The sequence below is a fragment of the Typopeltis vanoorti genome, chromosome 9, assembly GCF_054136105.1.
Source record: "Typopeltis vanoorti isolate ZY-2024b chromosome 9, IOZ_Tvanoo_1.0, whole genome shotgun sequence".
Lineage (NCBI taxonomy): Eukaryota > Metazoa > Arthropoda > Arachnida > Uropygi > Thelyphonidae > Typopeltis > Typopeltis vanoorti.
This window is the reverse complement of record NC_143557.1, coordinates 2,456,611-2,481,948: the sequence shown is the minus strand read 5'-3', so window position 1 is coordinate 2,481,948 and position 25,338 is coordinate 2,456,611. Positions and strand designations below refer to the sequence as shown.

Genomic DNA, 25,338 nt, shown 5'->3' with positions numbered 1-25,338 from the left:
CTTTGCCACTTCACGTAACATTCAGCTGGTACACCATCCAATCCCACAGATGTATTGACATTAAGGTTCAATAATATGCTATTCACCTCCTATTCACACTCAATGGAGGTGAATTTCATTGATCTCAGTTCCCTTATAAGCCATCAGTTTCCTTATTTCTACAATATATACTTGCAAAGTGTTCGCTTAGTAATTCTACCATTTTGACTGATTCAGTTACCTTCCTATCATTGGCATTCCTTAAAATCATTCAGCTGTATACATTTTTTCTTTTACTTGAAGTATACCAAAAGAACTGTTTTGGGATTCTCTTTAGCCTGCATTGCTAACTTCCCTTCATAATCTGCTTTTGCTTTTTCAGCTGTATACATTTTTTCTTTTACTTGAAGTATACCAAAAGAACTGTTTTGGGATTCTCTTTAGCCTGCATTGCTAACTTCCCTTCATAATCTGCTTTTGCTTTTCTTACCACACTAGCTACCCTTCTGGCCTGTGCCTTGTACTTTTTGTGTGCCTGCAGGTCACCTTTCTCCTTAAATTCCCTCCACAATTGTTTCTTTTTTTTTTTTTTTTTTTTTTTTCAGATCAAGCTTAATGGTGTTATTCATTCATTTAACTCACTTGTCTTACTCTCTGAATCTAGGTAGCAGCCAGCCATAACCTCCCTCAAACACTCGTTTACGACTTTCCATGCACAATCAAAATCCAGCCCTTGCAGTTCTACATGCCATAGCACTAAACCAAGCAATCTCCTAAGTTTGTCATACTTACCAGCCCAGTAATTCCACATGTACCGTTTTAACCCGGAGTTAGTAAGGTGGGGTGTCACAGACCACAAAGATTTTAAATTGACTATAACTTTTTAACAATGTGTGCGGCAGTGAGTCATGCCTCAGTATAGCTTCCCCTCCTGTAACCCGCAACTCAATACCATAGACGACAGCCCGTTGCACACAAGCAAGTTTAAGTTTAGCAAGGAAAATGTGTGTTGTGACTAGATCACCTAATTCCCAGGTGCACCGACTGTGCAATTACAGAAAATGAAAATTTTTAATTATATCACTGGAATCTCATGGCTAAATTTTTATTATTGTATTCTTATAATGTATATATTCCTTTTGTAAACCAATACCAAAGTGCCTAAAAAATTCCGATTTATTTAGTTCGTTCATTATATAAGCCAGGAAGAATATATTTTTGTTGAAAAATAAAGATGTTTAATTAGTGAAGTATTTTTGGATAATAAAAATTTAATTTTGTGGATCTGCATTTTTATTCTGTAAAATTACAGGACATTTAAACAATACGTAATCTAATATTAATTAAAAAGATATGGATTTCTATAATACACTACCTTGTTTAGGTGGGTCTGTGGGACCCCATCTTACCATTTTGTTACATTTTCCCACCTCACCAGCTCAGGGTTAACTGAAAATTCCACACATTTAGCCACTCCCAGGTCAAGACCATATGATCACTCTCACCAATTAGTCATATTCGTTACAGTCAAATTCTCAGATGCAATTACTAGATCGAGCACTCTCGAGCCACTAGTATATTCCATTACATGCTGTCTAAGGTAATTATCCCTCAGTAACTGCATAGAAATCCATTTCCTTCCTCCCATGTGTCCTTTCCTCTTTCCAATCAATGTTACCATAGTTGAAATCCCCCATAATAATTACCTGCCCTCCACTCTTTGAGTCTATTTGCCGATGCATACTATCTCCATCATCTATTCCATCCCCTGGTCTATACCAGCATCGAGCTGTATATTTTGTTCTGCTGGCCTCAATCTCACACCAGATAGCTACAAATGTTCTATTTTCACTATCCTGCAGTCGAACTTCTATTCTCTTTGGCTGCAGTTCATTGGCTATCATCAATAACACTCCTACCCTCCCCCCCCCATTCTTTTCTCTCTATCTTTCCTGAACACACTATACCTTTCACATTCTATTCTACTAACTATATCATCTTCTGTTAGCCATTTCTCACTAATGCCAATAACCTTTAGCTGGGATGAGCCAAGGCCAAAAATTCCTCCTGCTTCTTCCTAATGCTCCTGGCATTAGTGTACATAAAGTGCAAACGTCCCCTAGTCCCACCCCCTATCTTGATGCCTTATACTAACTATCCCATTCTGGTTTGTTACCGATGGAACTAACTTAGGCATATTATACACATTCTTACACTCAAGTGCTCACTGATGTCTACATATCCACTCAACAGCTTCCCCACTCCCCCTAAAATCTTTATGTTGTTTATTTTTTAACGGTATATATTAGAACGCAGAAAAATAAGTAAATAATTAATTTATTAACTTATTGCTGATATTTCGTTGGTGTTACAACCAACATGTTCAGAGCACAAAAACACAGTTTGTCACAATATGCGAGACTATAACAACATGGTGTAATCAACGGACTAGTTAAACAAAATTGTAGCAGCAACACAAAGACTAGAGACCTGATTTTGGCACCCTTTATCTGGAAAAAAAAAAAAAAAAAAATTGCAGCTATCACATAAGACTAGAGTCCTAAACAGAGAAAAAAAACCGGTACTAGTTTTTTATTAAGATGACTGTCTCCCAGGTTTTAGGCAAATTTATACAGCCATATTTGTTGAGATTTGGAGTGCGTTTCAGGACTTCTGTTGCCTCTAGGAACAATCTCTTCAATTTGTAAGAGCTTCTGTGTAGTACTTTTGTGTTCTTCCAGTTGATCCTGTGTGCAGGGGTATCCAGAGCATGGTCTGCTAAGCCCGACTTGCCATAGTGATAATGCTGGATGTATCTTTTGTGTTCGTTGATGCGGATGTTCACAGTTCTTCCTGTTTGATCGTAGTAGGCTTGCTTACATGAGCAGGGTACTTTGTAGACACCTGGATGAGATAAAGGGGGAATGCCGTCCTTGGGTGAGCGGATAAGGGTTGCTAATTTGCCACACGGTCTGAATGTGGTGCATAGTTCATGTTTATTAAGAATTCTTGAAATCTTTTTGGATGTGCCTTTAATGTATGGGATGGTGACTGTTTCGTTGTAGTTCTCTGTGGTGGATAGTGGGAGGGGTTTCTTAGGAGCGTTTAGTATTTTGTTTATCTTATGGGGATTATAGACATTGGCCAAGAAGGTGTGGTGTAAGTGAGCCAGTTCAGCAGCCAGAGCACTGTCATTAGAATAGATTGCTCTCGCTCTGTGGGTTAGCATTTTTAAAGTGCCATATTGTTGAGAAGGGTGATGGTGTGATTGTTTGTGTAAATATCTCCCTGTATGTGGGGTTTTCTAAAAACTGAAAATGATAAGGAACCATCTGGAAGATGTGTGATAAGTGTATTCAGGAAAGGCAGACAGTTATTAGCTTCCAGTTCCATTGTAAAGTGGATTTTTGGATGTTGGCTATTTAAATGCACTAAGAATGTTTCCAATGTCTCTGGGCCATGTGGCCAAATAGCAAGCACATCATCAACATAGCGTAGCCAGTGTTGGTTTGAGAGTGGCTGTATTGATTACTAGTTTTTCCAGGTGTTCTATGTAAAAGTTGGCTGGGGGGGGCATGGCTGTCCCATCTATTTGTTTGTATATTTTCCCTTTTCATGTGAAATATCCTGCATGTATTGTGAATTTGAATAGTTCAAATATATAAGGAAGGAAGTGAGACTTCAGTAGATTGAGGGTTTCTATTAGTGGTACATTTGTGAATAGTGAGATGATATCAAGGAAATTTACCATTAAGTTTAAGCTTTTTAGGGTATGGTGTTGTAAGATGCTTTTTAGGTGGGCTGAATTTTTGACAAAGGAGGGGGAATTGTTTGCGAGAGTGGCTAGTAGCTTAGCTAAATATCTAGCCAGTCTGTATGTGGGAATATTTATACTGTGCATAATTGGGCGTAAGGGTGTACCTTGTTTGTGAATTTTTGGTGCTCCATAAATCCTAGGTGTTTTAACATGGAAGGGCTCGAGTTGGTTTACTGTGTCTTTGGGCCAGGAAGTTACTTTTTTCAATAATTTACGTGCCTTATTCTTTTGTGTGTTGGTGGGATTGCGATCTATAATTTTGTATGTTGATTGATCTTGTAACAATGTGTGCATTTTGTTTTCATATGCTGTTGTGTCCATCACCACGGTTGCATTCCCTTTGTCTGCTTTTGTTATGATAATCTGGCTATTATTCTGTAGCTCTTTTACAGCAATGAAATCTGTCCACACACCTAAAAGCTCTAGTTGCACTGATTCTGCACATCCACTTTCACTTCATTCAACAACAATTTTCCAGTCTCTGAACATCAAATCCATTCAGATGCAAACCATCCTTCTTGTATAAGTCCTTTTGCCTGTCAAACTCACTCCACACATTCACTAACTCCACACCATTCCTCCTGCATAACCTACACATAGTCATTTGCTATTATGGCCCTCCTCCACTGTACTCTGTCATACTGTGGCAACAGACTCACTATCTTGACTCTCTCACTCTTTTCTTTTGCTACATCCAGTAATTCTTTCAAGTCCTCTCTCATACCATACTTTTCTCCTTTCAAATCACTCATTCCAGCCATTACAATCATTTCTTTCACCCTATGCTTTTGTGCTCTGATAGCTTCACTTACATCATTAATTTTCGCACCAGGAAAGCATGATTTTGTCAAACTCTCATCGATCATACCCTTTACTATTGAATCACTGAAATTTTTCTCTCTCTCCCAATCATGCACTCATTTTTCTTATCTCAGACTTGCTTGTTTTTCTTAGCTGATCCACTAGGTAGACATTTTTACAATTGCTCCGGCTGCCACTTCTCCCTATCTCACACTACGCAACCGAGCTATCTCCCTCATTGCAGCTAACTCTTCATTTTTATATAGGTCAAACCATTCTCTTGTTCTACACTTTTACTCTCACTTTCAACAGTGTCAGATTTAATCTCACTCTCAATGCTATCTGGCATTACATCACAATTTTCAATCACTACGCCAATCTCGCGACATCAGACACACTTTTGATGCTCACTTTCATGACACTTTCCTACCACTATCGCTCTCAAACCAAACCTTACACTGGACAACTCCCTTTGATTAAATTATTTAAACAATGATGACGACTTGGACGCCGTTGCTCTAGTTTGCACTGGTGCGATGTGCTATGCATGTATCTTACCGTATCTTATCAAAAGACTAAATTAACACTATTTAAAACAAAATTTTTAAGCTAAACTAATAATTTTTGCAATATACTCGAATTCTAGCACGATTTTTAAACTGACAATGCTATATTTTAAAACTAAATAACTTATCTTTCGGAGTTCTTCAAATGCAGTCCTACAATCAAACGTCACCTGATGGATTCTTGGATGTTACTGATGATTTCAGCATTTACATTAATCCCTTCCTCTCTACCTTTTAAGATTTTTTGAAATATGGCTTATGAGTATACGTTAAAAAGAAGAGGTGACAGCACACATCCTTGCCTTACTCCTCATTTGATGTAATGGAGTCTGTAATAATGTCATCAACTTGAACAGATGCCTTTGGGTCCAATATAAGTTTTCAATGATCCGAATGTCTTTACCATGAAATCCAATTCTTTTTAATAGTGCGATCATTTTAGTATACTGGACTTTGTCAAATGCTTTCTCGAAGTCTAAGCAAATGAATACTTCCTTGTTTTGGTCACATTTTTGGAATAAGATTTGAGAACAGAAAAGAGTCTCTCTCATTCCCAAACCATTTCTAAAGTCAAATTGGATATCACTGATGGTGTCTTCACATTTTCTGTATATTCTTTTTTGAATTAATTTTGGAAACATTTTGAGAACATGACTCATTAGGCTGATCATTCTATAGTCATTACAAGTTTTCACATTTGCTTTTTTTTTTTTTTTTTTTTTAGGTAGCATGATGAAGGTTGACTGTAACCAGTCTTGAGGGATTATGCTTGTATCATAGATCTTATTAAATAGCTTCACTAATATAGTAATGTTTTTTCACCTTCTAATAACTACTATTTCTGCTGGTATTCTATCAGGGCATAAGGCTTTACCATTTTTAGCTCAGTTCAGTGCACATTCTATCTCTGATCTTAGAATGCATGGACTTTCCATCTGTTCCTAAGTATTTTCTGGGTTCTGTCTGTTATCAATAAAGAGTTCTACATATTTCACCCATTCTTGTATTTTGTCATCCTTTTTGAATATTATTTCTCCCTTTTTGTTTCGAAGGATACATTTGTTTTTTCTTAAATATACCTCAGGTATCTTTCAGCTTTTTGTGTAGATTAAAACTACTATGCTTTCTGCAGAATTTCTATTTCTTTACATTTTTCTTTCAACTAAATTTTTTTTTTGCTTCTTTGATCTTGCCTTTAATAATTTTCTGAAAACTTCTTTATATTTTGTTAGACTATGATTTTTATATGATCTGTGTTGCATGAGAGAAAAAAATTTCGTCAGTTATCTAATCTTTCTTTTTTACTGCTCTATCAGGACACAGGGTATTGGTACATTTCTCTATAAAGACAGATTTTAATTTGTCCCATGATTCATCAACTATCATGACATCATCATTCTTGATAAGTGCTATCTCTTGATTCAGATCTTGACTCAATTTGTTTCATATCTCTGGGTTTTTTTAACTTTCCTAGATCAAACCTTTTTTTGTTGATGTTTCTGAAGTATAGCTTTCAGTCTAACTTTTAATTCTATCACCAGTAGATTATGATCAGAAGCATTATCTGCACTAGGATAGGTTTTGTACTCTTTATGGAACTTCAAAATGATTGATTAATTAGCAAGTAATCAATTTGGTTTCCAACTATATTTGCATTATTGTCCTGTGGGGATCGCCAAGCATAGCTTTTGGGATAGTAGCTTAAACCCTGTGTTTGTGATTATTAGTTCCTCTTCTTGGCAGAAGTGAATAAGATGATCTCCTCTCTCATTCGTTCCCAGTTGGCAAACATTGACCATGTTTGCCAACTATATCTCCACTTTTACCTTTTCCAATTTTAGCAGTGAAATCACCCATGATGATGTTAATATCATGTTTCTTTGTGTTTTTCATTAGTTTTCTTAATTGATCATAAAATTCTTCAACCTCGGTATCATTCTTGTCAGCAGTAGGGGCATAGATCTATATAAGATTGATATCTAGTGGTTGACCTTTCAGTTTTAATGACATCATCCTGAGTAGTGGATGAAACTCAACAGTGACTTATTGGCATCATTGACTATCTATGTAGCAGCCTTGCTGCTACATAGCATGTAAGAGAAAGAATGATTATGGAAAGATAACTTAAATCAGTGCTGATGGCAGGAAAGTGATAAAAGCAGAAGAAATAGTTCAGTTATTAAGTGATCACTTTGCAAGGGTATATCAAGTGGTGACTTTGCAATTACTGAGGTGAGCAGTGAGGGCCTGAACAGTATGTCAGCTCTTGTGATACGAGAATGTGAAAGTGAACTGGAAGCATCTCTGACGAAGTTGTTTTATGTAGGTCTCAGCTCTGCATGGTTCCAAGGGAGTGGAAAGAGGGTAAGATAGTTCCATTACATAAAGGTGGCTCCAAGACAGAAGTAGTAGATTACAGACCAATTAGTATCTATGGAGTTGTGGTTAAAATATTGGAAAATTTTGTTATGTAAACAGGAATGGGTGGATAGGAATACAATGCTCTATAGGGGGAAAGCATGGCTTTGTAAAGAGCAGGCAAATGATGGTGAAATGCCCCAGGGATCTATACTAGAACCACTAATCTTTAATTTATATTTAATGATATAGTGAAAGATTTAAAGGGGGGATATTCAGTTTTTTGCTGATGATGCAAAACTAGGGAGGCCAACAGTTGATAAAGGTGATGTAGCTATCCTACAGGATTATTTAAATAAACTGGCAGTGTGGGAAAGGACAGTGGTTATCAATTCAATATTGTAAAATGTAACGCACTTCTGGGTGAAAAGATTACTAAGTATGGTACTAGTTTACTGGATATTGATGAGGATAGGGATTTGAGGGTGATGGTGAATAGAGATTTGAAATTCACAGGACATATTACAAGAGATGGCAAAATAGCTCAAGGGATTACTTGCATGCTGAAGAAAACACTAACAAGTAAAGATAAGGAAGTTAGTATACCTCTATGTAGGGCTATGATTCAGCCACATGTTGACCTACTGTGCATAGATTTGGTCACCTGCATTTCTTGGGAATCAGAAGTGGCGAGAGGATTCAGAGACGAGTAACCAAGCTGGTGACAGGTTTGTAGAATGTTCCCTATGAGGATAGATTGAGGGTGTGTGGGTTGCAGATATGATAGAAACTTATAAGTTACTAAAGGAATTCTATAAGATTGAACACAAAAGAAAATTTTCAATATATGGGGAGTAGGGGGAAAACAAGGGGTCACACTTGGAAGTTATCTAAGAGTGTGATTAGTAAGGGTGTGTGTGTGTGTGTGTGGACTAGGTTCTTTACTTGGAGAGTGGTGAATGAGTGGAATGGATTACCAGAGGTGGTTGTGAGCGCCCTAGCAATGAACAGGTTTAAGAAGATATATGATAGTTACTGTGTTAATGAATGGATTAAATCTCCTGCGATGAGTATTCTGATTCCATGGAGTACACACATAAATAATAATAAATGCTAAAATAATGACGTATAAAAGTTTTGCAGTGGCTGCAAAATTCTAGATGATGGGGTCGAGCACTCCTAGTACCCATCTGCAAAAAAGGGAAATACAACTGGATGTGATAATTAAGGAGGAATTTTCCTATTGAGTGTTCCTGCTAAGATTTATGCAAGTATAGTTGAGAAATGGCTAAGGAAACTTGTGGAGAAGAAGCTCTGAGAAGAAAAGCTGGGTCAGGCCAAACAGAGGCTGTTAGCATCAGATTTTCACTTTACAACAAATAGTTGAGAAATCATGGGAATATAATAAGGTACCAAGAGGAAAGCTGCTCAAAATACTCCAGTTATAAGTGTAAATGTGACTATATAATATCCCATTTATAAGCAGCATTTAGTCTATATTTAAGTTGTAAAGTCAGCAGTTAGAACTGCAGGAAATGCATAAAGATGATATAAAATCAGGTATAAACCAAGGATGCGCATTATCTCCACTCTTATTCATCATCAATATGGATGACATTATGAAAGAAAGAGGGATTGAACCATAGTAAAACATTTCAGCTATTGTAGGCACACGTTTTAGTAAAGATGGCAGATTTTGAAATAGACAGCAGAGTTAACAAAACTGGTATAGTAGGAATTCAACTGAATAAATTTATATAGACTAAGAGAGAGATTAGTAAAAACATTAAACTAGTTGTATACAAGACAGTGTTCAAATCAATTTTAATGTATGGATCTGAGATCTGGGTAAGAAACAGCTCTTGATCAAAGATTCTTGTAGATAAACTTGTATGTTGGTTACACGACTTTAAAATTTTAGGGAAATGACAATTTATACTAAAATATTAATAAAGAAACTTGAATCAATACCTTCCTATATTTCGGCAATGTTACACTGCCATATTCTGGGAACAAAACTGATACGTGCATGCAGACAATAATGAGCAAATGAGGCTGAAGAAGACAACTGAAGTTGGTTCTACAGTCCTAAACGAGCCCTCCTAGCAGGCTAAATTGGGTTGTCTTGGCTGGTGTTCTTAGGATGAAAGCTTCCCAAATCTGTTGAGCTTTGGAAAGTTTTTTAGAGCTGAGGTTGATTAAAGGAATAATCTTATATATTTATATTTGATGCAGTGTAGTAAAGTGGCTTTCTTCCAGCGTATTCAGTGGTCGGTATTTGGTGCATGGAAAGATAACTGTGGGTCCAAGGTGCTGTTGAAATGCACTTGCACGAATGTCAGAAGTAACCGTACTCTTTTATATAGTGAAACCTGCAAGGTATCAATAACTATAGAATAACACATATGCCACAGTAAATAACTTTTTTATTATATAAATATTTCATCTTATGTATCATAAGACATCATCAGTGCAGTTATCGAACAACAATAGAAACTGAATTCAAAAAACAGTTAAACCACTCTCCTACAAATCAACCCAGACAAGAAGCCCATAGGACTCCAATTCCATATATTAAAGGCATCTCTGAACATGTGGCAAAGTTCAAGTTAATGTAACTTGTCTTCCCCAAAAGACAAACTCTCACCAATGATGCTACCTGAAGTATACCAAGTACCTTGTTCATGTAAATTGTCTTACTATGGACAAACATATCTCTGAACATCAAGACCACATCTGCCTTATCAAACCATACAAATCTGGCACTGCACAACATGGAATTGAAAATGCTAGCCAGAGGATCCAATGGCAAAATACCAAATTACTATATAGTCACTATTCTAAAAGTTTGGGAAATTGTTATCTTCAATTGTATTCAATAATTTATCTTTTATAATTTTATATAATAAAATTTTATATATATATTTTTATAGCAATTTATATTGTATTCAATAAAATAGTCATTTTAATTTCAGTCCAGTAGTTTTTAATCCATAAACATGCAACTGTATACATAGAGGGATTCTAATTTAAGCATGTGCACTACTGTTTTTTGTTTTGAATTCAATTTCTATTGTTGTTCATTGGCTATATCGATGATGCCTTATGATACATAAGATGAACTACAAGACCATCAATCCATGTGTGGCCTCTGTTATGTACTGCTTAAGGTAGTTATCCCTTAAAAACTCAGGATATTCATTCTCTTTGGTTCCTGATGAGGTCTCTTCATTCCAGTCTATATTACCATAACTGAGTAGAATTGAGGAGATATTCAGTTCTTTGCTGATGATGATGCAAAACTGGGAAGGGCAATAGTTGATAAAGTGATGCAGGTATTCTGTAGGATAATTTAAATAAACTGGTATTGCAGGCAAAGGATAATGTTTGTGAATTTAATGTTGCTAAATGTAAGGTTATGCACTTCAGGTTGAAAGTTATATACTGTGTATAACATTGGCACTCCTGGATTCAGGAAATTGATGAGGCTACAGACTTGGGGGGGGGGTAACGTCAAAACCGAAAGTTGAAGTTCAGAGGGCATATTGCAAAAGTTGGTAAAATAGCCTTAATGGATTACCCAGATGTTGAAAAACACTAAAAAGTAAAGATAGGAGGTTATTATTCCTCTTTATACAGCAATGATTTGGTTGAATCTTGACCACTGTGGAGAGGTTTGGTCACCTCGGTTGCTTGGGTAAAGGAGATGATTGAGAGGATTCAGAGATGAGTAACGAAGATAGTGAGAGCTCTCTGGAATGATCCCTAAGAGGCTAGATTGCAAGTGCATGCATTGCACACTTTAGTTGATAGGCAGAAAAGAAGAGACATTATGCAAAGAATTTGGAAAAGTTGATTAGGGTTTGCAATCAGAAATGGGTTGACAGAAAATCTCTACTTTGCAATGAACAGCATGGGTTTACTTAGGTAAGCTCATGTTTTAGCAAGCTGCTCCCATTCTATAATTCTATAATAACATTATTGTTACCATTGAGCTAGACAAGGGGAATTCATATACCATTATACTTTTGGATTTTCATAAGGCTTTTGGCAGAATACAGCTTGAAAGACTATTGAATAAATTGGAGAATATGGGTTTGAATTATAAAATATTAGTGTACTGAGAAATAACAAAAAGTGGTATATGGGACATGTGAGTCTGAAAGATTTAAGGTAATTATGGGTGTACTATAAGGATCAGTCCTTGGTACACTGTTATTCAATCGTATTAACGACATTGTGAAGGATTTGACGGGTGACATACAGCTATTTGCTAATGATGCAGAGAGAGAGAGAGAGAGATGGGGTAATCAGGAATTACACTCATAATGCAGTATTTGCAGAATGACTTCAATAGGCTGAAATTGTGGGCATTGGAAAATGGCCACAATTTACTGACATTGAACTGATGTTGAAATGCATAACTTTGGTCTAATCTAACCAAAGTTATGCACTTTGGTCAGATTAGATATCCGATGTCATATTATATTGGTGGGATTATGCTAAAAGAAACTGATCAGTCTAAGGATGTTGGAGTTTTAGTAGATAGGAAGTTGAAGTTCAAGGGCCACATAACAAAGACTGTGAACAAAACTCAGAGGATAATAGCAATGTTGAAGAACTTTGACATGTAAGGATGTCATAAGACCTCACTTGGCCTATTGTATGCAGGTCTAGTCTCCTGGTTTTCATTGTGATTCTGATACAGTAGAGAGAGAGAGAGAGAGAGAGAGAGCAAAGGGAGAGTGTTAAAAATAACATCAGTATGTGGATTACTGATTATGAAGACAGGTAGAGAATTTGTAGACTGTAGACACCAGCAATAGGAGAAAGATAGGTGATATGATTGAGACTTACAAACATCTGAAAAAGTCATACAGAATTTCAGTTGATGGAATTTTTCTTTTTATTGAGGGTGGGAAAAGGACAACTGGGCATCCTTGGAAGCTGAGAAAAACTGCTGCTAAGAAGGGAGTGAGATCTAGATTTAACTCTCATAGAGTGGTAAGTGATTGGAATGGACTGGATGTTGTGTGTGCAAGCAGTTTGAGTGAATTCAAGAAGAGGTATGACAGCTGGTGCATGTAGTATGTGGCTTCTCTCAATTAGTTCCTTACTCTCTGGAGGTCTCTCTTAATAATAATAAATAATAATATACAAAGTTAAAATGCCTCACTTAACTAATATACTTGCATATGTCTTCATACTTTAAGCAAATTTCCTTAAACACATCTTACTTTCATTTTGCTGAAGTAGGCATGAAGAATAATCGCTCACATAATAGGAATACATTAATCTGAGCAGCTTCAAATGCATTTCCAGTGATGCCGATTCCATTTTGCTCCTTGGAACATATATCACTTATTTCTCATAAATGAAGGCTTAATACATTATTTGGTTCTTCAATTATTAACTTCACATTTCATGCTTGGAGAGGTTAAAGACGCATACAAATTCTTTTCTGAGATTACGGAACTTAACCCAGTAGTTTATTCGAATTTTCTAGCTCTCCTTTCTTGCTTGCCTACTCTTTGCTGGCTAGCGTTCCAGTTACCCCAGCAAGAGCTGTTCTAAAAACAACTAACATTCATGAAACAGTTAATGAGATTAAAATTGAAACTCAAATGACCACATGGCTGCTGTTAGTACAGCGATTGCATTCTATGAGTGTTTGGCATAGAAACATTATGATAAATAACAAAAATTAATTTATATTATACAACTTTTCTGTATTATTCTCTAAGGATTACAACATATGGTAAATAAGTTTATTACTTAAATTCATTTAAGTCTTCATTATTACATTACTGCTTAACCATATGGTAGCTCCAGTAATAATAAGCATGTACAATTGCATTAATAAATGCAAATATACATATAAGAGTATCATATAACAAAAGCATATTCCTTATTAATGAAAATGTTTAGTCAGTGTATAACTGTAAAAAATGAACATAAGTGAAATGATCATGAGATATTTACAACACACACTATTCCCCCATGAAATGAAGAAATGAAGATAAGAAATGAAGAAATAAGAAAACAATTATCCATAATTAACATAACAGGAGACATCACAAACTATAGAAAGAACTGGAAAAACCATGTAGAAAGAATGAGGACAGATGGCCAAATATTGCCTGGAAATATAAATGAAAGGGACACAGATCAAGAGGAAGACCCAGGAGGAGATGGGGAGAAGACTTTTTAAACCCTTGAAAACATTACAGGCAAACAATTGCCTAATATGTAAAGCCAAGAAAAAAAAAAAAATGAAACCCCAAGAAAACCAGTATACCAGGGTGTCAGCAATATCCTTGGTGACCACAATTTAATTCGATAAGGATAATACATGAAGTTTCAAGAACAAAGTCTATAGGAACCTTGAAAACAGATGAGTTCACCCCTTTCACCTAAACAGAAAACATTGACTGCAACATGGAATGTTAGAACTATGTTTCAAATTGGAAAGACTCTGGAAGTTATGAAGGAAATGGGAAAATATGGAACAGATATTTTATGAATAAATGAAACTAATGAAGATCTAGAGTGGTCGATTGTATTGGTTAAGACAGAAACTAACGAAGCCATGCATAATGTAAACATTAGCAACACAAAATTGATGGATTCTGGCAATTTAAATGAATTTATAATAGAGGGTGATAAAATAGAAATCATTAAAAGTCATGATTTACTGGGGTCCAGAATTAGAAATGATGGTAAATGTGAAGATGAAATTAAAAGGATAGTCATGGGGAATAAAAGTGATGTTCAACTGACAAAAATTATGGAAGATAGAGGTGTAAGGCCACAAAAGTTAGACTTGTCAGAGCAATGGTATTTTCAGTAGTGATGTATGGATATGAAAGCTGGATTATTAAGAAGACAGACAGACAGAAAGCAAATTGATCCATTTGAATTATGGGTATGGAAGAGACTATTAAGAATCTCATGAACTGCAAGAATAACCAATAAGAAGGTTTTAGAGAATATAAAAACAGAATGCAATGTTCTATGGAAGTGATAATGATTGCTAAACAGAAGCTGATGCACTTTGGTTATATTATGCAAGCTGATGAATCAATGGAGAAGACAGTTATGTTGCAGACGATTGAAGTTATGAGAAGAAGAGTTGGATGACAACATAAAAGAACTAACTTGAACTTACAATTACTGAAAGAAAGGACAAAGGGTCAAGTGGGATGAGCCTTTGTTCACAGGATCACCAAGAATCGAAAACGACTGGATGGCACATAACAACCAGCTTGTTGTGTGGCAAACTATCAAAGAACATATGCATCTCCCTTATTCAGTGAATTTATCACCTTGCTTTAGTACATAAGTAGATTGCTACAGCATAACTTCTCCCTAACAAAATCCTGTTATTAACAGTCCAATTCTGAATTCCCAAGTCCTCCCTAATGTCTCCAACACTTTAACCAACCCAGAGCCTAAAATTTATAGCCTCAGTCTTATCCCCCCCCCCCACACACACACCATTGTAAAGTGGAACATTATTAACCTCTTTGTACTCTTTTACTCATGTTAAACAGGTGTGTGAAGGGTGACATTAATTCCATGAGCATTCCTTCAAGATATGTGGTAATGTACTTTTAAGTCCTACTGCTCATTATCATTCCCTCTTTCAACCACACCTTCTATATTCATGTTCTCATGATACATTCATGTGGAGAAAATATGCTGATGAAGAGCTCACTGAATACCTTAGCAACAAGAAAATTTCTCTGTGGCAGTAACCAATCTACCACTGTCATCCACTAACATCATCCTCTTATAGTTCCTTCTACTTGCTACATATCAAAAGAACTCACTAGGATTTTTCTTGGCTTGAATGGTTAATTTCTACTCATACTTTATCAAATGAATCATCATTCCTAGCCTGCTATTTGCAATTTCCATGCAACTGATTATTACCAATATTTATCTTTCATTGCCTCTACAGTATCTTTTTTAGATTTCATGCTTATTATCTTCATTCACCCATTTTACTTCTATATTATTTAGCCTTTTCACTTCTCTAATACACTAAGATAAACTGCAATTAAATATATCTTGATCATTGCAAAAATAGTATGTCTCCTTTCCACTAAGGTTTTTCATAATTACCAGCCTTGCAGTTTCACATATCTCCATAGAAGATATTATGTTACTGGCTACAATTTAGGTGATCATCTAATGGGTACTCTCATTGGAGGAAGATTTGCCTCTCCATTCAAAATCATTCTCTGCTGATATGAACTCAATCCTTTTCTATCTTCTGTTACATATTGCCTAAAATAGTTGTTCCTTCAAAATTCAAAAAATCCATTCTCCTCATTTCCTGATGCTGTCTTCATTCCAATCACTATTACCGTAATTAAAACATCTATCATGATCATGCTTCTCTTACTCACCAAGCCAATTTGTCTATACATTTGTTCTACCCCTCCAACATTTCCTGGCCTACATTTCCAACAGCTACACTTAATGAAACATCTGAATCCTATCAAATTCCATTTCACTGAAGAAGAATCTGTCACTATTTTCTCCTTGATTCTTAACCTTATGTGGCCACAATTTGCCTGCTATCATTAGCAGCACTTCAGCTCCCTTCTTGCTCTTACTATCTGCATGAAAAACAGTGTACCCTTCCACTTCTATTCTGGTCAAGATATGATTCTCATCCAGCCATGTTTCATTGTAAAATCTTGCATAGAAGGATTTTGTATAACAATTCCTTATATGCCGATTTTACTAGAAAACGAAAATCCATACAAAATACTTGTATTTAATTAGCAATTTTTTTATATTTATGTAGTATAAAAATAAGTTAGAGTAAACTGTTTGATATTGTGACTGCCAAATTTCTGTAAAGAACAAAGTGAAGTGTAAACTTGATTGTAACAAAGGAAAGTTCCAGACAGAGAAATATTTCAGACGGATTAACTTATGATCTAAGGTAATCACTACCGCGAAGGTCAAGTATGTACGGGGTTTCCTGCCTTAACGCAACGGCAAAAAAAGGTAGTGAGGGGGCAGACCCATGAAACACCCAAGGGAATCAAATCGGTGTCAGTTTCAAGGTCCAAGAAAGAGAATAAAAGGGGAAGGATCGATAGATCGAGGTGCCCTTTCCCACAGGCAGTTGAGAAGGCTCTTTCTAGTTGGTGGCTTGTGGGCTTAGGCATGCACTTTTTGGTTTGTGTCATCGCCTCTACTCAGATGCTGTTCTGGCTCTCAGTTCCAGTCCTCCATGTAAGGAATTCCAGTGTGCCTTGCCGATTCAAGGTTGCAGATCCACATCCTGCCTATGGACATCCGGAAGTAACAGAAGGCTCAATTATGCAGAACGACGGTCAGTTCCAGAATTCCATCCACCACGTTTCCTAAAAGTCTCTTGATGAAATGTCTTCGATATCATAAAAGGCACCCAGTAGTGAGCTATATCAGAAGGTAAACGAAGATAACGATCTAAAGGATGTACTATTGTGGACTAGATGACTAAAACGTAAGGCCTTGTATAGGAATTTTCTAGAGGTGAAATTTGTGGCAGAAATCACTGTTGTATTGAAATTTTGTTAGAGTTAAGAACAGTAATAAGGACTCTAGATTGCGAGCTAAAATTTTGTGAAATATCCTGCTGAGTTATGTGTGTTAAGATAGAGTTGATATCTGTGATGGTTTAGAGTGCGTGATATTATTTAATGTCTGAGTTGAAATATGACGTAGTATGCACAAGTCTGTTTTAGTGTATGAATAATTCATAGGAATAATTAGTGCATTAGTCAATTTGTTTAAAGGAGAATTGTAAAGCCAGGTTAATTAATTTGAATCCAAGCTAATATTGCTGAAAGGTATAGAGCCTGAAAGGGATTGAATGTTTAGTGTTAACTTTTAGTGTACATTCAATTAGCATGAATAAATTGTTTTGTTTGTCAAATAATTTGCTTGATTCCTGCATACCAATGCACTGCTCATAAAAATCAAATCTGTGTGACCTAGTATTGAGTAGCCATGACTGATAGATAAAAATTTTGCATTGCTAGATTTAGTAATAAGTACAAGAGAAAAATTCCGTGCCTTGCTGATTGTTTCTCTTTGGAAGGATATTCAATTCCTATCTATGAATTTTCATGGCACAGTCGATACAAACAAATAAAATTTCAATTTGGAAAGACACCAGTAGTTCAGACAAAGAGATTGGCTCCAACCAGAGGCAATTTCTTAGTTCTAAAGTTTGGTGCACGGGTAGAAGCATAATTGCAGCCTTGAGACGGGGGGGGGGGGGTAAAATTGAATGAAAGGATTAAAAATAAGAGTCTAAATCAAGCAACGTATTAGAGCTCGGCATTATGACAAGAATTTAATAAGTATAATTGAACAAGTAACGGATAAATATTGAATAGACATTTAGAATCTAGTATAAATAAAAATTGAGTAAACCAATCATAAAGATATATTTTTAGACATTTATTCCAACAATTATAACCAGTCCTATCCACGTTATTCCCTGATCTGTGATCTTCATAACTTTTTATCCTATATATTGCCCCAGATGCAGATATACAGCTACTCTGCATGCATTCGAGATCATCCCATTACTATGCAGACTATTCACATACATTCATTAGTGTTCAAGAATCCATTCTCCTTACATTACATCTCAGTGATTCCTCCCCCCCCCCATTTCCTGTCCAGCTTGAATTGCTGTTCTCATATTCTTGTCTCATCATTACTAAGACACAAAAATAGGTGATGTTACTAAATAATAAGTATAGAGCATTATATTCAGGCAATAATGATCAAAGAAAGGAAGGAGTAGTGGTAGTATTTAACAGTATACATGAGGATAAGCATCTTCATCAGAAGGCAGTTTAAGGTATAGTTCGCCAACAGATTAGAGACCCTTCGACACTTCTGTGCATGTTCCAAAAAGGAGAATCCATTCCGATAATAGGGTAATCAATCCGCCTTCTGGGATGAGTTTGTTTATTATTACAGGTCAGAAAATTTAGCTTTTCTTTTACGAACATTGTAGTTTTTAAAATGTAACTATTTTGCTTGTATAACAGTTGGAAAAATATACGTAGAGTATTAACAAAATTAAAAAAGTATAGCATAAAACAAAAATTTAACGAAATTTATTTTTAAGAAAGTTTTCTATAAAATAAAAATAACTCTACAGAAAAACAGAAATTTTTTTCAAACGAACTTAAGATATTCTAAACTTACAGTTGAGAGAACTGAGACACTTTAATGTCCTAAACCGATTAATTATTTATGACTTGTTGCGACTCTTTTAACAAACCCATGCAAAAAAAAAGGTTGGAAAAAAATACCATTATCATATCCTTTTAATCTTCATAGTCATCTGAACTGGTGTCCGAATCGCCATCACTTTCACTTAAACTGATCACCAAGGTTCGCATAATTCTTCGATAATTCCGTCTCTGTCCCAATACATATTTTCCAATGAGGTGACATGAGAGCAATATTTTCCCCAGTTTTGAACTGTAAAACTTTCAATTGCCTGTTCTGAAAGTTAAAAAGTTTCGACATGTCAGTATCCCCAGTTACATTGCAATGGCGAATGAAACTTTTCACTTCTGCCCAAATATACTCAATAACATTAATATAGCAATAGTATTAAAACTACTCAATAGCATTAAAACAAAATCCGATTTCATGAAGCATTTTCCTTAAAGTTTCTCTTTTCCAAGGAAAATTAATTTTTTCTTTAAGCACAGGAATCAATTTCAGAACAGTTGGCACTCTTTTCTCGACCATGAAAAATTCGTGAATAGTTCTTCTTATAATGTCTACATCAAAATAATTCAAAACTACGGTTTCGATGGTTTCTTTCTCTGGCGCTTTTTTTTTTAGGAGATTTAAATTTTGGCTTACCTTCACCTTTTGATTCCCTATGAATTCTTTTAACAGATTATCCTGATATGCCCACAATTGCACTTGCACATTTTATGACTTGAGAAAGGGGAACAAGGAGATTGCCTTTTAATGATTCTTTTTCGCAGAATGTCAGCACATTATTCAATATTCTTTTGCAAGAGCCACTGAAACGTTTAACTACAGAATTTGTTGACTGTACTGGATCCATCATACAAATTAATAATAAAAAAAAAAATGCAAAAAAGCGAGAACAAAAATCAAGCTACTACTAGTACAGCGACAGACAAGAAAGCACGTGATTTCGCATGTTGGCGACAAATTCGTACATCCTTCATTTCTTTCTCCCCTTCAGCATGAATCAACTATTCTTGGGAAAATGCAAATAAGAGATCTGCAAACGGTGGATTTGTGCCTATGGTCCCACAGAAGGATATTCTAAGGAAGAAGTAGAGGAACTTTTCTTGTCATTAGAACAAGCATCATACAAAGAAAATGGAAAAGGTAATCCTTCTGGACAATGTGAGCAGCAGAGTAGGAAATAAATCCCACCAGGCACATAGGAACGTTTTGAGAAAATTTGGAGAAAAGTGCAAAGTTAATAATACTGGTAAGTATTTGCTGGACTTCTGCTCAGGACATGGACTAGTCAATACAAATACAACATTCCAATATATTGTTGATAGTGATATCTTCATGTACTTCACGATGCAAGAGTGTCGAGAGGATTTGAAATCAGAAGTAACCATATATACTAAGCATGATAAAAATGGATATCACATTGAAACGAACAGCAGGTATTGGGGGGGGGTAGAAAAGTTCTGATAAACACCTAGAATAAAAATAATATTAAAGCAACTTATATAACAACAAGAAAGAACATATCTTAAAACCTTTAAACCCCCATGTTTCATTAAAATGAAATGATTTTTTTTTTAAAGGATATATAAGATGTGTCAGAGGTTTTGAAGAAATCTGAAGACACAGAGGTGCAGACCGTCATCAAGTTTTTCATGCTGCAAGAAAAATGTGCAACTGAAATTCAACAAACATTGTGTGAAACTTTAGGGCACTCTGCCCCAGCATATCTAATAGTTGCCAGATGGGTGACCAAGTTTAAACTATGCATCCTGAGACAACATACTGATCACAGTATGCAAAGCTATAAGAAAAATGTATGGTGTATATTCCGGGATAGGTTAACGGCTTCACTTCTTCTGTCTCTGCACATCTGAGATCAAGTTTGACAGCGTGTTTGTTTGATCCTGTGGACCTCATCCAATCTTTCAGTAAAGGATATTTATATTAAGTGAGTGTTTTTTGAACGAAGTTCAGCTGATGAATACTGTTTTTAAAAATTTTAATCCTGTTTTGATTAAGACTTTAGTTAAACACAAGGAATTCTGTAAAAGTGATGTTTTAATTTTGCTATATCTAAAACCCATCACCAGTAGTGGCCTAAACCCACTATGTGATCATGATGACTGACCAGGTACATGCTATTTCAACGAAATACAACACCGTCCACTGAAGCTACATGAACAGTGTACATAAGCTGTATTATATTCTTCTGTAAACTCAACTAGAAAATTACTACTATAATATTGAAAATATTGTGAATTATACCTTACCATCTGGTATATTCCAAACAAAACGTGAATTCTGCACTAACATCATGATGCCTTATTTTGCCAAAACAAAACTCTTATCATACTACACAGAAAAGGCTGGTGTATTATGAATGAGAAAATAAACAAGGACTAAAAGAACAAAATACGCTGAAAGGATTTATTTTCTGTAAAAATGTCAAGCATTCCAAATGATACCTACTTTTTGCAAGCAAAGCAATTTTTAAGTCTCTTAAAGCTATATTTAATAAAAGTGAAAGTCTGAGACAAGAAATACTTAATATTTTCAGCCCACAAAATGCTCATATCATGCTACCAGATATTTTACATATTATACTGCATAATTTCAGAACCTCATCTTGCAAAGTATATTTTAAAATGTAGGAAGTTTTTCCCCCACTTGGTTAGACTATAATAAATTTAGTTTAATCCTTTATCCAAGTGTAAGCAAACAAAGTTTGCACCTGAAGTATCTTCAGGACTGAGGCAACTCATGGTAAAAGTGGACCAAGCTCTCATCGCTCCTTGTCTCAGTATCTCCCATAATGCAAATCACATCTCCTTGCAGATATGTATAATGCATAGCATTATACATATCCGCAATTGCATTATTGAAGTCTCATCAGTGGAAGCCAGACCCAGAAGTGGTGATACTAAGGCAGAAGCAATGGAGAAGTCATATTTACCCACACGAGTTGCCAAAAGGTGCACCACTTTATTATTAAATTACTCTAAATTTAGAAAAAGATGTCGGAAGCTTTTTCCCCACTTGGTTAGACTACAATAAATTTAGTTTAATCCTTTATCCAAGTGTAAGCAATCAAAGTTTGCGCCTGAATTATCTTCAGGACTGAGACGACTCGTGGTAAAGGTGGACGAAGGTCGAAACTGGTCTGGGTAGTGGCCTTTCCCTTAATGCATAGCATTATACATATCTGCAAGGAGATGTGCTTTGCATTGTGGGAGATATGGAGATAAGGAGCGATGAGAGCTTGGTCCACCTTTACCACGAGTTGCCTCAGTCCTGAAGATACTTCAGGTGCAAACTTTGTTTGCTTACACTTGGATCAAGGATTAAACTAAATTTATTATAGTCTAACCAAGTGGAAAAAAATTTCCAATGTCTTTCTCTAAATCCAGAGTAATTTAATAATATAGGTTGAAAAAAAAAATAAATAAAATAATAAAGGTGGTACACTTTTTGGCAACTCGTATGGGTAAATATGACTTCTCCATTGCTTCTGCCTTAGTATCACCACTTCTGAGTCTGGCTCCCACTGACGAGACCTCAATAAAGGTCGAAACTGGTCTGAGTAGTGGCCCTTCCCTTAATGCATAGCATTATAGATATCCACAAGGAGATGTGCTTTGCATTATGGGAGATACTGAGACAAGGAGCGATGAGAGCTTGGTCCACCTTTACCACGAATTGTCTGAGTCCTGAAGGTACTTCAGGCGCAAACTTTGTTTGCTTACACTTGGATAAAGCATTAAACTAAATTTATTATATATTAAAATAAAATGTTATTTAGAAGAGAAACTCAGAAATCTAATAAACATGCAACTGAGGTTGCCACCCTGCAAGTCTATTCAAATTTCGATAGGCAATTCCATCGAATATTACAAAAATTTAAGGCACGGCATTAAAAAATTTATGCAATGCAAACACTATGCGAAGGCTGATAAACGCAATATTTCTTTAATAATCCATGATTCCACTATTAGATTACAGAAAAACCTATGAAATACTGGAAAACAAGTATAAAGAAGAAAAACTCAGAAATGGAACTGCCAATATGATATTCACCCAAAAGTTATACTTACCCTGGATCAGTTAGATACCTGTATGCATTATTCCTTGTGTAATTTTAAAATAGCTATATCAATACCATGATAGAATTAATTATTCCAGAATGTTTCTTTGTTATAGTGATAATGTGTATATTGAGATCACAATCGCTTTTCAAAAGCAAAAATACCTTTGCTTGCTTAGCAAAGAATTCCACAGGAATTTGCATGAAAAAAATGCATACATACACATAACCAGGGTTTAACAAATTCTACATCCTACTTGCCAAGCAAAAAGTGAACTTGGCCAAGATCTCCCCCTTTTAAATATGTCTCAGTATATCAATAAGGAGCCCATAAATTGATTAGTGGTGCTGCACCTGTTTTTAAAGTAATAACATTTGTTCAGAAAGCTGTTTTTTATCAAATAAAAAATATTGTATGTTATACAGTCATTTTACCAGCTGGAAATATCTATTTGCTATGGACAAGTGTATTTGTTGAGCCCTGTATATAGCTTTTAAAGATGGGAGCAAGCACTAATTTAGTTTACCTACCTTTTCTCAAATAATTCCCTAAATTTGAAGAGAGGCAACCTCTTTGAAGGAATATCACTAAGAAGAGCTACCACCTCGGATCTATTCAAAGTTTAAATTGAAAATAAATATTTTAAAAATAATCAATCATAAATCCAAATATATAAACTAAATAATGGTCACAATTTAGCATCAATTTAGTAAGAATCTCAAATTGTTATAGCTAGGTGGAATTCATTGAAAGTGCTGAATGACAGCAAAATGCTTGCCTCATTCAGCATAATCTAAACAACCATGCATGGTATGATAATTGACACCAGAGTTGGATAGCTTGGAATTAGATCAAAAGCCATATTAAGGTATTATGGTCTGTTAAATATGCTGTTCTTGCCATTCCACTGTGTTGAAGGATAAAAAAACTGGAGTTAGAAAAAAATTACCACCTTAAATAAAATCCACATGATGTGTTGGTTCCAGTGTCAAAGAAATTACTGCTTTGCCAAGGTGTTCATTACATAGCAGAGTATAATATACAGAGAATGATTCAACATGAAAAATATCTGGCTACTGACAGTTCTATGGTCACATGTAACTTACTGATGTGAGTTACAAGATTTGCAAGTTACAAGATCATGCTGTCCAACAGATGGGCTAGAGTTAGATGCAAGCTCATATAAACAATGGACTTGCTAAAAATGAGCATACTAAAATGTGCTGAACTTATCTCACGATTGTGATATGATAGATGGCCACATCAAATTCAACTCCAATCAATTAAAACAACAGCAATAAAAACAGTGTGCACAAGAATATAGGCAACCACTGTATTTATTATTATTATTTTTTTATAATGAGCCCATACATGAAAGGTTGGTTGATCAACCTATAGTACGTTAGTAATGTATATGGATAGTGCGTTGAGAAAGGAGGAACTTGTTTACATTTGATTTAAAAGACTATATATATATATATATATATATATATATATATTGTATTCCTTGAAACACAAAGGGAAGACTGTTCCACAATACAGCAGTATCAGGGATGAAGGAGGAGGAAAACAAACTTTTTCTGTGGTTTCAGGGTGCACAGTGAACAGATGTTGAGCAGCAGCTGCACGTGTTCCAATGAGCTTAGTACTAATGAGGGAATTATTGATGCTATTTCAGATGAACATTTGCCATGGAAATATTTATAGAATACACATATTGCAGAAACCAGACATCTGTGTGAAAGTGAGAGAAGTGAGTTGGTAAGAAATTGGTCATTAATAAGTTTAATTGCCTTCCTCTGTATTGGGTCAAGCATTTTGAGAGAGCTCTTTGGGGATCCCACTCCAAATGTCAGAGCAGTATTCAATAGCTGGGCAGATTTGTGATTTATATAAGCTTAAGCTTAACAGCTGTTCAGAGGTGAAGTTCTTGAGTGAAAGAGAAATCCTAGCTTTTTAGAAGCCGAGGATGCAATGGTTGTGATGTGTTTATGCAAGGAGAGGCTTGATGTCAGAGTAATTCGAAAAAGAGAAATCTCATCTTATCTAGAAATTTGGTGTTAAAAATAATATCGGGAGAAAATAGTTTTTTTTTTTTGTGAGAAATAAGACAGAACAGGATTTTAGAAGCATTGAAATTGACAAAGTTATCTGAACCCCATTGTAGGATGGCTTGCAGATCAGAATTGAGAGCAGTGGTGGTTGATGTTATGTAGGTTGAGGTGAGAGTAGTGGTGGTTGATGTTATGCAGGTTGAGGTGAGAGCAGTGGTGGTTGATGTTATGCAGGTTGAGGTGAGAGCAGTGGTGGTTGATGTTATGCAGGTTGAGGTGAGTTGTGTAAAGTAAGGTTCATCAAATGAAAGGGAGGAGTGCAATGTGCTGTCATCAGAAAAATTGTGTATTGGGTTGGAGGTCAACTGATGTATAGCAGGAAGAGGGTTGGAGAGAAGATAAGGAATCATCCACTA

The 25,338-nt window shown here is 35.6% G+C and overlaps 1 protein-coding gene across 3 annotated transcripts in view; it reads right to left on the bottom strand.

Moving 5' to 3' along the window:
- Nucleotides 1–25,338, bottom strand: part of Marf1 (meiosis regulator and mRNA stability factor 1-like protein) — a 655,603-nt gene that overhangs the window by 336,151 nt on the left and 294,114 nt on the right. For all 3 annotated transcript variants that reach the window (XM_090397518.1, XM_090397519.1, XM_090397520.1), the window contains one exon: nt 23,399–23,479. In XM_090397518.1, coding sequence (XP_090253644.1) covers nt 23,399–23,479 — 81 coding nt within the window. The remainder of the gene's footprint in view (nt 1–23,398; nt 23,480–25,338) is intronic.